The sequence below is a fragment of the Ischnura elegans genome, chromosome 9 (assembly GCF_921293095.1).
Source record: "Ischnura elegans chromosome 9, ioIscEleg1.1, whole genome shotgun sequence".
Classification (NCBI taxonomy): Eukaryota; Metazoa; Arthropoda; class Insecta; order Odonata; family Coenagrionidae; genus Ischnura; species Ischnura elegans.
In genome coordinates, this window is record NC_060254.1 from 42,473,984 (window position 1) to 42,489,720 (window position 15,737).

Genomic DNA, 15,737 nt, shown 5'->3' on the forward strand with positions numbered 1-15,737 from the left:
TACCATTTCAAGTTTGCTTGAGGAAAACGACCTATTAGTACTCATTACTCGGTGCACTGATTCTAAGCTCTCAGAGATTTTGCCGTAAACGGTTCCCTTAAGCTCCATGCAAGCTGAAAGAAAGACTGGTGAATTTTTTTACCCTTTTTCAGTCGCGTCACATCTCGGAACGCTAGATGTCACAGACACCATTTAGCATTGTTTAATGAAAATTCATCCAAGTGGAAATAAGTGTTTTAACTGCGAAAATTCTATCACAGAATATTTAATTTCGTGCATATTTAACAAATTTATGCCTAAAAATGGTGGCAATATTTTTCTTAATAGAATATAGAATTATATAATACTTATTTTGACGCTTATATCAGTGTTAATTGCATCGCAATTATATAATTATGTTTTATTTGTATACAGATTGTCTCTTTGAATCGTGCGCCCCATTATTATTTTTGTATTCCAACGATTTAGCTTTGCCTATAAATGGTATACAGGAGGTCACGTATCCTCGGTTAACGCTAATTAAAGCTAAAGGTACTATGGCGCATTGTTTTGTGCTTTCGCTGCCGCCGAGTTAATTTGAATGATTACCTCATTGAAAATTAAAGGGTGACTATAGCTGCTATGTTTACCGCTGGGTTTAGTGTCAATATTGGTTCTTCAGCAGCGTGCAATTAATCTTAAGCGCATTACACTCTGGGGGTTGTCTCCCAAGGGGATTAAACACTCGCGTCGTCTCGACCCGTGGGAAACATCAGCCTGGCGCGCTCAGGAAGCTTTTATCGGTGCTCCTGTCATTTTCCTGTTCTAAATTTATATTGGCGTCGTGTGGATAATAGGGTGTGTTCCGTTTTTTACCGTTTTCCATAGGGTATTAAAAAATATTATTAGCGCGGAGTTGTTTTACGGTTTCATGTAATTATCTACTCGCTGTAAGTTACTTCTAACCGTGGCGGCTTCTAGATTTTTTATCGTCTCAGTTAAATGGTTTGTTTACTAGGGTTAATTTACACATTGAAATGGCATCTAAACTTCGAAAAAATAATTACATAAGGTACAAATGGTGATGGCATGAATTAATAGTGTGGTTAAGAGTGCTGCTCATTTGATGATCAAGATATTTGATGAGTACTATAATTAGTGATTTGGCCCCAGTGATATAACCAGTAGGTTAGTTAGTAAGTATAGGTGAGGGTATAGAGGGAGAGAATCTCTAATTAAATTACAGGCGTGAAAATTTTATGCATTCAGGGAAAGGAGGCGTTTCCTTACCTGGGCAATCTTGAATTTCGAGGGTTTTGTTTGAGGCTTAACCCGAGATTTGAACCCGGGACCTCTCGATCAGGAGCCAAGCAATCTACCCACTAGGGCACCACGCTTCCCGGGCTGTTTCAGCATATTATTTTACCAGAAAGAAATCGAAATTCATAATTAGTGATGATTTCTCAGCAAGAGTTAAAACAAATGTGCACACATTTTGTTTTTTTTTTTTTTAACTCTTTTCGCTTTATTATTACTCATGCCAATTCCTATTAAAACCGTTTATTCCACGGCCAGTCGTATTCTATTATGAGTGGGTGACTTAATTTTTCAATTTAAACGGAGAAAAATGAATGAAAAATACCGATTCCTGGGTTATTAGAGATATTTCGCTAAATTAATTTATCGTATTATCTGTATTCATGAAGTAAATCAATCTGAATGTGTTGAGATATAGGAGCGCCTTCTGCTAATAAGGGATATATATAAATTCAGTGTCTAAGAGACGAAACGTTTATATTTTAAGCCTTGAAAACAAATGGTGTGCTACAAATACATTTTTAGATGCATAATCTATTTGAAGTTCTTTATCAATTTGCTCATTTGATAATTCGCGGAATTTTGCCTAGCTTTTTGTTCTGAATAGCTGATTGTGGGAATTGAGTCCGCAAAAGTTTCTATACCTATGCCAAAACTCTTAGTCAAAATTCTTGACCTTATCCCTGATGTGCAGAAATCAAGATCAAGGCCACGGACTTTTTCCCTCCGGTAATATTCACCCTGAATTTGATGAATTGACCTCACGGTAGACCGTGAAGGATTTTTAGGTGACGCTTTGAAAGTATGTCACTCCCAGAGTGCACGACTTCTTTGAGGAATATCTGATTTTAAATTTTATATTGGTTAAGGTTTAAAGGCTATTTAGACGGGGCACGAAATTTCTCAGGTTAGAATTGCATTCAGTTCTCCTTCTGGCGTTCAATTGCGCAAATGCAGGAAGGAAAAGGGGAAGTTCGTTCGTTCTAGCAATTTGCAGCTTCACACGATGCAATTTTGACTGCACCTTCGTACATGCGTCTTTGTGCAATTGCGGGCCCCGTGTAATAGAGCCTTAATACTCTTTCAGTCAAGATTTGATTGTTCCTTCAGGGCTTTTTAAAAAGTTTCCTAAAAGTAATTGTTCTACTTGAAATAATATTCATTTAAAGAGTCTTACAGATTCATTTTTAGCCTTAAAACGACATTATATTGATCGTTTAACAAATTTACTTATTTAAACTTTTATTCACAGCAAAATTCTAATTAATCGTACAATAAGGACTAAATTTGTCAAAGTTTATTAACTATTGGAACGCAGTATTTTTAGGATTAAGTACTCTTCGATTCGTGAACAGTATTAAGTTTTCTATGTGTTGATATATGCATGACGTAAGCTCGATGTAAAATCCTGAAACTCTAATTGTAACCTGAAAAGATAATATAAGTTCGAATGCAATACATAACAATACTCTTCCTTAGCAGTGCCAACACTAATTTTGTATGACTGATAGTATATTCTTCTTTGATATTCTTCTTCATTTACTGCTTCCTTTCCTCTATATGTATAGTTGGCGTTGAAAATATGACATTTTTCTGCGCGGTGTCTTCGTGTCATTGGTCCTATTTAATTTATTTCCCGGAATACTCCCATTTCACTCCGTAAGTGCTCTCATTTTCGAGTGGTAAACTTACGATGCGAAACCTGAATCCCTGCATTCGATGCCAGAGACCTGAGCTGTTCGCGTCTATTGAAGCAGATCTCAAGTGGGGACGTGGTTTAAGGTTACTGGGAAGGTAGTTCTTTATGGAGCATGCTGAGAATGACACTGAATGGACATTCAGCCTCTGAAGACCGTTCCAAACCTGAAAATAAGACGTCATCTATCCGTTCGCAGACAGGGTGGGATGATACAGTTCGCTTGAAAGTTTCCAGCTCTCGAAAGCAAATAATGATTTATCTTGGTGTTTGCCACTCCCACTTCAATGCAATCTCCCTCAAAGCAGAGTTACGTTAAAATCCACGTTGCAGAAAATTATTTTTATCTTCGAGGAGTTGGTGTTCTTAAAGTTCCTTCTTAAATTGTTCCTAAATCAATTTTTTTGGTAACTCAATCCATCCAAGGCCTGCGATCCTTTAACCAAGCTATAGTCATGTCGCAAAAATATTTATCAATGGCTCATATACGATCACGAAAGTATTATTTCTGCGAAGTATAGAAACCTGAGAGAATGGAACGTGAATGTAGAGATAATGTGAATAGTTTTTGGTCCGTTGAAAAGCGCCATGGACTACTAACCTAAAAACTATTAATTGTACGTCGTCGACAATTTCACTTCCGACAATACGCCGCTGTGCTGAGGGAAACGAAACCGCGTTATACGCGTTGGGATAACTTCCTCTTTATGTGACCGTAATATTTGAAACAATGCTGACCAGGTACATTCGCATCACTCCTTAACGCTGCGTACCGGTCGTTAATTTTTCGATCTCATTTCACTCACAGCGAAAGTGTCAAAATTCAATTTTGGTAAAATAATTTGCCTTTTTGGCATTCGAAATCCGAATGTCTCACATTCGCGCCAGGTATTTTCCCCTGAAACTCCAATGGCGACTTATTTCTGTGCAGAGCTTTGATTTGATTTTACAGGCATTTGATGCTGCAGGACGTTAAATCCACATGGTGAAGCAGTATATTTGTGCGCTTAGCGCCTCAGTTCCGAGGTTGAAACGTGAACGTAAAATGCTGGAACGTTCACAATTGGCATTATTCAATACCAATATTAGTTAGTTATTATTAGTTATATATATAGTACCTTCTGGTAGGAGGCGAATATGCTAACCACTGGGCTACCACTCCTTCTAAAGTAACAGTAAGCCTATTTCTAAGGGAATACATTAGGCCTGTAAATGTTTAACTTCATTTTTTGTTTAAACTACTGTTTATATAACCTCATATGGGGATTCGTGGGCAGCTCCTCATGGCCTACAGCACAACAAAGCTTGATTGATATGTTAGACCTGGTTTTCGGACACTTTCCATGTCAGTGCTAGAAATATAATCATTCGATGGGCTATTTACAAAAATGCCTTCCATGGTTGGGATACAGGGTCGCTTTTTAGCATTGCATTATAGAATCATAAGGTATCATAAGGAATTTTCGGTAAGATCAGGACAGCAAGGTGCTCCAAAAAATATTCAAGTACTGTTTGTGATTACACTTTTCTTTTTCGAACTCCTTGTCGTCAATCCTTTTAAACGATTTTTATGTATGGAACTCTTTCGGTCCTTTTGGTGCATCATCGCCTCATTCGTCTCAAAAAGCCATCGTAATGGGAAAAAAATTTTCTTAGAAAATTTATTTTTTCCACTTTCATTTCTTTTTTAAGGTTATGTGGAAACTCTTTTGACGGATTTGCTTAGGCCCAGTAGCAACGTTTGTAATTATGAGTAAAATTTATTATGTACGATGGATCTTGAAACGTCTGATTTTGTTACACATTGTTAATTTTGAATTGGTTTGAATTTGTCGGTAGTGGAATTGGTGAAGTTTGAATTTGTCGCGTAAGACATGTTTCTATGTCTAGTACGAAAAAGGTTTATAAAAATATCATTACCTTTTTATTACCCATACTATTAATTTAAAGCCTAGAGGTGGGCGACGCCGGCATTGAAAACAAGTAAATGCCCCAGCACAACGGTGTCTTCTGAAAATAAGGTCGTAAATCATCCAGTGATACCTATAATCGATATTTAGTTTTAGTTTAGCATTTATTAATTCTCGGAACTCAATTTTTTTGGCGAACAATAATTCAAAAAGTAAAAATCATCGGTGCGGATGCCACCGCCGAAAAATACCGTGGTGTTTTCCGACACGCGAAAAATACCCCTGGACATTGACACCATCGAATTATTAATATATATATGTATTCCATTCCAACTACAGTTAGCTCTAGCTGTCATTTTCATTACAAAATGTGTTGATCGTTTGGGTCGAACAGCGTAAGGCGATCACTGGAAATAAAGTATTGACATAAAGGCGTGTCAAATCGAGTACTCACCAGTCGGAGAGGGGGTCAGCGGCATCATGTCGATCCGAACGTTCGCGTGGGAGAAGTGGTACTTGGTGAACAGCTTCAGCCTCGGCCCCTTCCTCGGCGACGTCCTGTGAAGGGCGTGTACGGCATTGGCGATGCCCCGGTTGTACTCTCTCGCCCCGAACGCCTTGTGCGGCACGATGACCCCGATGCGCAGCTGTTCCTTCTCGCCGGGCGGAAGCTGCTCGCTCGGCGAAACGTCTGGTTCTTCAATCGGGTCTTCCGACTTCAGGTCCGGATCCGGAGTGGCCGTGGTCGGGACGTCCCCTGCTCCCCTGAACATGCTCCCACGACCCTCGCCCAGGCTCACGCTTCCGTTTCTCTGTCGGGCGCCGAACACTCCCCTCCCGGAAGAGGAACCGAGGCTAATGGATCCGGTCCGGTTCCGGGTCAGGCTACCGAGGGTTAGTCCGCTCTTGTTTCCGAGGGACAGTCCGGTTGATCCGACTGCGGCGTTGCCTCTCGCGCTGTAGTTTGGCCCTATGGTTCGGCCTATAGTGGTGTTTCCTCGTGTGGCGGCCTCCATTTCCTTCATGCCGCTTCCCAGACCGATCCGGCCCGTTCCTATAGTGACCCCAGAACCACTCCTTCCGCCTGGAACGTTGACTCCGGTTGCGACCGGTCCGGTGCCGCCTCGGCCGGTTCCGATCGTGACGCCTCCGGTGCGACCGGTTGTTGCGGTGAGAGACGGGGTGACGGCCAGAAATAGGAACAACACAAATCGCCACACGGAAGCCATCGAGGTTCGGTTTTCAGCCATTGTGGCTGTAAAGATCGTTCCACTGTCAATTCGACGATATGGCATGATCACTCAAGATTGGTGCACATGTTCCAACATTCCTATTGTTTACAACAGATAATTTTTCACATGAGGGGCAGAGAAGTTAAATATTTTTCGATATTTTGGTTAAAGGTTTCTATTTTTAGTAACAGACCAACACTGTCCTATAAAATTCACGTGCTCTTCCTTCTGGATAGAAACTTTTGCAACTTGTCACAAATATAAATTTTTCGTGTTCATGTTGACGAATCACTGTGTTTTATTCACTTAGTCGGACGAAAGATTATAAAAAATTATTTATAAGCTCAAGTGATTTAGTTAGTGAATATTTTTAATTTCTATCCATTGATCGTGTTCACTGTAGTTTAATGTTATATTTTTATTGTTTATGTAGTTACAAGCTTGATAAGTCAGTTTTGTAAAACTTCTTACTGGGCCGACTCCGCCATTCCTTCTGCTTCATTTGAAGTTCATTCTGAAAGAGAGAAAAAAGATAATAAGGGCTGATTTTAATTAATAATTAATTTACGTATAAATTAGAACCCATTTTTTTATCTGATCTTAATTTTTATTTCATTACATCGTAATTTGTTTTAGGAGAATTAGGAGTTTAACAGTACCGGTGATGGGAGATTGCATGCATCTAATTATCGAGTACATAAGACTTAATTGATGAGGCTTATATGTTGAAATTCCTTGATTGATTGCGAATTTTATTTCGAGTGTGTAATGGAAACGTTTTTCGGACGTAATCGCCGTGAATATAAAATCTCGTCGAATAAAATTTCGATTTGATGTGGCAGTATGATTAATTTGTCGCTTGGGTATTGAATGCAACCTCGGTTCGTTGAATACTGCTTCTATTAACGATGGTGTTGTGGCGTGTGTTATTTTTATCGATCGGTCGTTTTAATCTTCTAATCAATCAAATGCTACCCATGCTTTTCCTCCTTTCCATCCTTTCCATTTCAGTATACATTTATTGTAATTCATATGGATTATTGTTTATATTGCTGTACGCCCCTGCGAGTAAACAGTTTTGGGTAAATCATGTGCAAACACTTTTGAATATATTAAGTTTGTTAACGTATGCACTGTTAAGCGAAGTAATCCACAAAATTCAGTTCAAATTATACCATTCCAATCGCGATCGTTTTTAGAGTGTTAAAATTGATCCATGATGCTGTTGTGGTGGAAAAATACGGATTTTAGGACAGCATAAGAGAGCCCATAGTTAGTTAAAAGATGTGTTGATACTTATGTTTGAATTTGGAGGCATAATGTTTTGGCTGAATGATTATCCATTTTTTGTTGATAGTCATTTCCAGTCAAGTTCCCATTGAGAAAAATATCTGGCCAAATATAATTTTACTTTTTCATTCTCTAATGTGAAAAGTCGGATCATAACGGGCAAGACTAAGAGTATTTAATGTTACTTGTCATCGTGTATTACACAGGCGGAAGTAATATTTTAAGCGTCATGCTCTTTTCTGCGCTGCTACAGACGTCACTTGTAAATTCAAATTGAATTCCTCAAAAGTGACCTCTGGAAATCCGGAAATCCGTAATAAAATAAAACGGAAAATTTTATCATACTATAGAGCACCGGAACCAGTTTTAATTAATGATTTCAAATTACTCTTTTATTGTTTAATGCGGCAAAAATGATGAATCGGATATGAATCAGCGCTTATTATATAACAATGAGAACAAACTGTTCGAAATTAGACAGTAATTCAACTTGTATTTTACGGTTTCATGTTTATCACCGATTACAGTGGAAACTAATACGTGGCATGTATTTCCCTTTCGAAATTATAAATTTTTATTCGCTGTAAGGAAAAGGTTATTGTAAAAAATATTATTATAAGTACATTAAAGAATAATTCTCACTCTCTTCTTCACATACCAATGTTAATATGTCCTAATCCCATATAATCAAGAGAATGATGCAGTGAACTGTTTCTAATGGTCCATCCAAGGTATCGATTCTTGCAAACAAACCGTCGAAAAAATTCCTCATATCCTCTTTGTCCATGACAACCGCTTTCAACAGCTCATGCTCACAACAGCTTTGACGATGGGTTGCGGTAATTTAATAGATGGATGAAAGAGCAGGGACTGGAACGAATAAACTTGTCGTTCCTGCAAATGCGATAGCAGCCTTTTCACGCTTGTTTACACTAGTACACGTTACATGCTCGCGCTCTCGATAGTAAACACGGGACATGATTCGGCCGCCGCCTCCGGTTGAAGCAACACTCGGCTATGGCGATGCGGGAAATCGTGTACTAAATGTTCAACTCTTTTCGCAAAACCGATCCTCTGCTCGCGTTTATTCACATCTGTTGTATTCGCTAGAAGAGGCGTTGGGAAAGAATGAAAGAATCGCTCCTGGGAACTATTACGAGGGTATTTAAAATCGGTCTTCCTCGGTTTTCAGATTAATGGGAACAATTATTTTTCAGCAATCGTTTTTACCATCGAAGTTGTGACGGTAGATTTGCATGATCAGATGCTCGTATCCTTTACATACGTTCTCACCCACTCAGTGCATTAACCCGCATGTTGATTTGGGTGGAAGGTGGTGTAGCTTAATTCAGACCAAACCTCATTTGTGTGACATTTGCACATTTAGAATTAAAGAGCCCGTTGCATATCCTGGGTGACCCTGCATTCCTAGTTTTTTTTTTAATTTCTGTAATCCACTTAAAGCCTTAGCTGTAATCCACTTACTCGCTTTCGCTCGCTTGCGGCCTATGGTTACTCTGCCAGTTTTTACAATTTTTTCTTTCGTTTCTTCCTTTAGAATCGTTTATTTTTCTGTAATATCTAACCTAATTAAATTGAATACTAGGAATACCAAACAGTTCTTGCCCTATTTCATGAAAATGAGAGATGGCAACTTTGATTAAATCAGAATATCATTCCACTACATCTCTCCTGCCTCAGTTACTTATAGTTTTTGCCTTCCAGGCTTTCTGACTGTTACGAAGTGTGGACTAATGGCTGCCATGATGACTTTGGTCCCATTAAAAAACTTCTCCGCGATGCTCTAATCTCTCATTTCCATTGATTTATTTTATCCCTGAAGGCCCCCAACAAGTATAGGCATAGTGGCAGTTGGAAACACTGTAATTGATAGAAACTTTAATGTTTCGACAATTTTTCCCAGGGTCTCAGACGATTTTATAGGGATCAATTCCATGACTTTCTGTCGTATCTTGTCTCGGTCATCCCAAATATTTGTATGAATCAGTCAATCAGTGGTTGGAAATGGTTTTATAATGCATAGATAAATAGCAGTAATTGACTACTCTACTTACTGTTGTGGTTAGCCATCAATTTTCGATGATTGATCAGCTAACAATGATAAACTCCTCACATTAAAAATATTGCAGCAAATTTATATTAATAATTCCGGGAAAATATAGTTTTGGCATGCATTTTGGGTTATTTATATTGATAATCTACATTGGGCGCTGAACTCGATTCTATGAAATACCGACCGTAGTACACGGCGAAATGCATCAGCTGATGCCAGGTCGGTAACTTGGAAAAGAGGAAATGGGGGAATTTCGAATACAATGTATTGCATGTAGAAGTGTTTTCATTTTTGAAATGGATCCCAGTAATTGGTCATAAAAATCAATTATAATAAAAAAATTAAGTTCCCAGGGTTTAATAAAAAAATATGTTGTCTAGATTCGAGCAAAAAGATGGCTGGATGTGCCACTTTTTGTTTCATTTTAGGTTTAGGTGTATCATACTTTCATTTTAATGAATATAGTGACGTAAGGAGATCATTGATTTTAACTACTAGCCATTCTTCGAAAGTTGACTAACGATTGAATTTAATATAACTGATTACTTAGGGCTTAACTTTGTGAAACCTTTCCGTTATGGAAAATAAAAGAATAAAACTTTGCTAGGTTCACTATTTAAATATTTTCAGCTAACATAATAGAATTTTATTCTTTCAGTTTCTATAATTGCATTAAAGTCGATTTCAAAAATTTTCCTCTGAATAGTTTTTGCCTAAACAAGTACGAAAAATGAGGCACAAATTCCTGAAAGGGTTGTTCAGGAATGGAGGAAATTGGACGATACTCATTACTGTAACTCTTTACTGTAATGGCGAATCACCACGCTCGAGATGAGACTGCGTTCCATCTGCGGCAGTTAAGCGCATTAATGCAATTACACAAGGCAATGTGGATTCGGCTAGAATGGGGGCCTTCGCGTCTCTGCACGTCCCGTCTCCCAGGAGAACGCGGCGGCATCTTAAATTCCCTCGACCAGCATCCAGCTATACGATTACGAGTTTAAGAAATTAAAAATACCTGGTAATTTTTCTAGAATAGAGGTCAGTAACCTTTTCGTATTTCGAGTTGCACGTCCTAATTAGCGTGGTTGTGTGGAATGTAAGAATGGCAATTCATAGATGAATTTTTTTAGCAGGAGAATTGAAGAACTCAATTTCAAGGATTCATTCTGTAGTGACCATTTTAAATATCATAATAACTATTGTATGTACATCCAAATCTATCTACAAAAATGTTACCTCGCCAACTGCCTTAAATATGCGTGTGGCTGGAGGTTTGGACCACAGCTATATACGAAGCATATTCATATAGTAAGGGCCGTTTGGTCGCAGGAAAAAATGCGCTCTTATAAAACACATTTTATTGGTTCTTCTAGTTTTAAAGTACAAACCTACTTCATTCCCTACATTGTTGCCGTTGACTTCTAAGCATTTTTCGTACCGCGGCACCAGCTTCTTTAACCGCTTTGCAATAGAAGCTCACTGTCTGGGAGTTGAAAAAATTCACAACGCCGTTCTTGAGTTCCTTTACGCTTTCGAGCAAAGGTGCCGGAACGCCATTCTGAACACTGGTTAAGAAAAAAAAATACCTAATAGTCTAATAGCTTTTTGTATCAATTTTATTGCCTCAAAATTTTTAGTAATATTCGTAGCCAAAATAAAAATATTTTTCGATTTGTTTATTCTATATTTGCTGAAATAATTGAAACACTCAGAGTAGTATTTCACTCGTAAAAAAAGATAAGGAAAGCGCGTTCCGGCTCTGCTAATTTTGCCATGACGTCACCGGTTTCGGGCCACTGTTTCAAGTGGAAGAAGAGGAAGTAATCGCTAGTTGCAAGGTCAGGATTGTACGGTGGGTGGTCGAAGAGTTCTCAACAACAATCCTTTTGCATACAAGAATCGTATGACAGAACGCACTTCACAGTTGGCGGGATGAACGATTGTTGCGGGTATTGTTGTTTGCATGGACGGACAAGCACACAACTTGCTCCTAGAGCTTCTCAATGAATACGTAGATGGCGCAGCAGGAGAAAAACTGTGTTTTGAAGCGCCAATGTTTAAATATAAGCAAACGGCCTTTTATGAATATCCCTCGTACATATGAAAAGCAAATACTCTGACGAAGGTATGACTAGCATTTATTATAGCCCTTTAATGTTCGGGTGTAAAACGAATTCTCATGTCTATCCTTTCGGCAAAATATCTCTATTCATGCATCGTTTCTGTCGGACCTGGAAATATAATGCGGTTGTAATATGATGTTCTCCGCATGGCTCTTTAATACATATATCTGTTCTGAATTGCTCAAGCAATCTTAGCGTAGCGCGCAGCCTCCGAGTTTCAAGCGGCTCCCAGCCTAACTCGCTCAGCTCATGTGTAACGCTTTCTGTACCTCCGCAGCAGTTTTCGACGAATAGCGCCGCTTTCCTTAGTATTTTATTCACTTCTCGGATTAACTCTTTCTGCACCGGATCCAATATGCTTGCTGCATATTCATGGCGTGGCTGGACGAGTGCGAAATAGCACCTCTCTTACTTTCTCATCCGAAAATCACACACAATACGCTTGACGAATCCTAACTTGTGCGAGAGAAATGGAATTATTTCGTGGGATAAGAAAGCGTATGGTGGGGAAGGCGTTGTCGCTTCGTTGGCGTGGTATGTCATATATTTCTTAGGTATCTTCTGGTGAAGAGGCTTCATTTTTCTGTAAGGCAGAGAGAGATTGTCTTCGAAATACCAGTGCTATTTAATACCTATTAACGAGTTTTCTAAAAACATGTGATCATTCATATATCTCTTGAAAATTTACAGAAATAGTGAGTGATTATCATAGTCGTTAAGTTTTCCTCGCTTTGAAATATCCAAAATTTTCCGTTTCGCCATGAAAATCATGTAGGATAAATCAAAATATTTCTAAACCACTCCTATTGTAAAGTTTTTTGTAAAAAATAATTATACTGTGCTGTTTTCTTTTTTTGGAAAATTTCTCTCGAAACGGTTTTTTATTGAAAATGTTCCCGAGTGGAAATTATGAAATTCTTTCAAAAATTGAAATGGAATATTATCCACGATTTTATAAAAAGAAATAGAGAGTGCTACAGTTAATCTATTGGAAGTCAACTCGTAATTGATGTGTCACAAATGCAAATGATGTATGTTGACATTAATCGCAGCGTCTGAAGTACATGTATTTATTTGACTGTGCCTTGTCATTTGCGGTTGAATGAGAGTTAGATCAACCCAATAAACTCAGTGGGATACGCTCGCTATAATAATATCCAATATTTTGCGCAGGTTATTTTGGGAATGGACTTGGGGAAAGGGAGAAGCTACGGGTTAAGGGGATGACCCGCTCATTTCGGAACTGACCTTTTGGCTCTTTAAAAATTGGATGTGCTGCTTCGGGCGAATTGGTTTGCGAGTCCATGAGAGGGAACCACCGAGATTTTCGCGATGGCCGAGTGATTGAAAGTCAGTTTCTACCCATGGACCTCCTCTAGGATTATTTAAGGCCAGCATGCTTTCTAACTTTGTTTAACTTTGTTAACACATTTCCGCCCGGAAATCTTTTTGCTTGCGATTTCATATATATTTAGGTAACTTATTCCTATGGTCGTATTTAGTAATTCAGTGAAATGTTTTGGTTGTGCATCAAATTGCTTCTTCAGAATGACCCATAGCCAGATAGCTACACTAGGTGGCGACGAGGTCAGAATGTAGTGTTGTTAACTTTCTACGAGTGACCTTGTTTACATTTATAATATTTGGGTGTATTTTACAGAAATTAGGCGTCCATATTGAAAATACGTTTCGCAACCGTCTCTTTCAGTCAGTAGGATAGTTTTTACCAGCTTCAAAAATAAAATAATAAGTGGATTAAGTTAGTGCAGCCTTCAAAAACATATATGTGACAATTCCTCAGCAAGAGGAGTTCGGGTTTTCTTCGAGAGCATCATATGCTCTGAATGGTAGGATGTAGGCGTGTGTGGGCGGAGATGGGTTAGTGACGCCTGGGTAGAGCACATACAGCCCGTGGGGCTTTGGCGCAAACAAAATGGAGGAACTACATTCAAGGGAGTTGGTGTCTTCTTTTCCATGCTCTCCACCGCAACGCGGGACTTTTAGATGCGTTGAATTTTTATTCAATGCGCTGTCGATCAATGATACTTTGACTGCGCCATCGGAACTAATTATCTCCAAGCCATGTAATCCTTCATTGGATGCCAGCTACTCCTTGATGCTTTGATGTACCTTTGGGAGAGTTGCGTAAAAGCACAAATGATTCTTTTTTGGTCCTCTTTGGTGGAGTCTAGTTAGCGCTTGAATGGAAGGATGAATAAAAGAATTGCACGTGGACATAAATTCGTCATCATATGCTTCCTAATAAGACCTCCTGCTCTAAGGGATATGAAATGGCTTGAAAATCGTAGTAAAATCATGAAACTAATTTTAAAAAATTAATTAATTATTTATTTATTTGCAATAAACCCAAAAACAGTACATGACATTTGGAAGGCTCTTTATTTATATTTTTGTGAAATGGAAATGTGAATTTCGAGGTAATACGTCATCGCCGTTATTTATCACTCGTGATTGACCACCAATTAGTGCATTATATACTGATATAAATAGTCAAAACAAAGCGAGAGGAGAGGATAAATATGTGAAGTTAAAAGTTATTTATAATTAATCATTTTGTATGAACTAAAAGTCTTCGATTAATAAAATGTTCAATTCCGTTTAAAAATTTCTCCTTTTATTTTATAATACTTCGGTGATACTGGTTCAGTTGGTATTTGGATGCTATATAGCGTTTTTATAGTGAGAAAAATACAATTCCGAATGTGTTTAATGCTGCTGATACATTTTTGCCGCAATCTCTTATAATTTCTGATTTATGTTTGGAGCTACCACCTTTATTTTTCACAATTTATTAGTAATGGGCCTATAATATTTGTTTTTTGTGAAAGGAAAACTTTGGAATAAAAATGAATGAGACAGTTTCAGAGGATAAAAACGTCTATCTGAAATGCAGTCACCTCTGGTTGACTTTCGGTACTCAGATAATGCATAATCCTCATAATGAGAATAACGTGAGGGTTGAATTAAAATATTTTGAGTTATTTGCGTCAGTGTTACATGAAAGTGGTAACTGGTAAGTGGTACAGTGGTTATATTTAGTTTTTGCAAGAGAGGGATTTCCAGCATTTTCATCTTAGGAACAACACTTTTCTTTGGTCGAAACTATCCTCCTCTTATTTAATTCCTAAAATTTGTTATCATGATAATAATTTCAATGATAGTTTTACCATGTTCAAAGCGTGCAATATTCCTCGTTAAGCATTATTTAGTTTAATCTCGTTGATTTTCGAATTAAAGGCTGCGATTTAAATTGCTATTAATTCCATGTAACTTCCTTATTGCATGGAATTACCTATAACAGAAATCAAATTCATTTTAGAAACGTACATTGCTCTGAAAATAATTTTAGTTGTACAACTTATTTGCAACCGTAATTTTGTATCAAATCTGTGGCTGATTTTAATAGGATTATGTTGTTGATATCCTAATTGATACCTAATGGCGAAATCCTGGTAATGTTATCTTGTTTTTTCACTTGGAACTGAATTTGTGCTGTATTACTGTATTTATTAATATATCTGGTATTTTAATTTAATATTCACAATAAACGGCTCATGAATTGTCAAGATCAAACGTCACGGAATTGATATACTATCATATCTAAAGACCAATATTGGCTTTGTAACGAGTGTGAAAAGTAACCATCGTAGTTGAATTATTTTTTATACGGGAAATTCGCGTGTTAAAAATTAATACTTCCTACCCGGCTACGGTATTTTTAGGTTGTTAAGACTGGTATTTAACTCTTTCAATTATAGCGTCCTCAACCTGTCTTTTGGAACTGAAAGTTATGTTATCGTCCACGGTATTAAGCGCTGCAAAAGTATGTGCTTATTCTTTGGAGGCGTATTTTGTTGTAATCGTAAGAATTGTATTTTTGTTTTTCGTCGAATCATTGTTTTTTTTTTAGCTAAACTGTAATCTTCATTTCACGACTCTTTTATCAAATTGCCTGTGAATAAAACAAACTACTGTTTTCTGTGTCTGTTTGAAGGTCTCTCTTCATGACTTTCCGTGGAGACTGCTTCAAAGGAATGCTATCTTCTTCTGGAAATGTGATGAAAATGGAATCGGAATGCGATGGGTGAGTTT

At 37.9% G+C, this 15,737-nt stretch overlaps 1 protein-coding gene across 1 annotated transcript in view; it reads right to left on the reverse strand.

Annotated features, from left to right (window-relative positions):
• LOC124166081 (glutamate receptor ionotropic, NMDA 2B) overlaps window positions 1–6,569 on the reverse strand; it is a 386,881-nt gene extending 380,312 nt beyond the window's left edge. The window contains exon 1 of the mRNA XM_046543700.1: window positions 5,357–6,569. Within this exon, the coding sequence (XP_046399656.1) occupies window positions 5,357–6,197 (841 nt within the window). The 5' untranslated portion in view covers window positions 6,198–6,569. The remainder of the gene's footprint in view (window positions 1–5,356) is intronic.
• Between the last annotated feature and the right edge of the window lie 9,168 nt (window positions 6,570–15,737).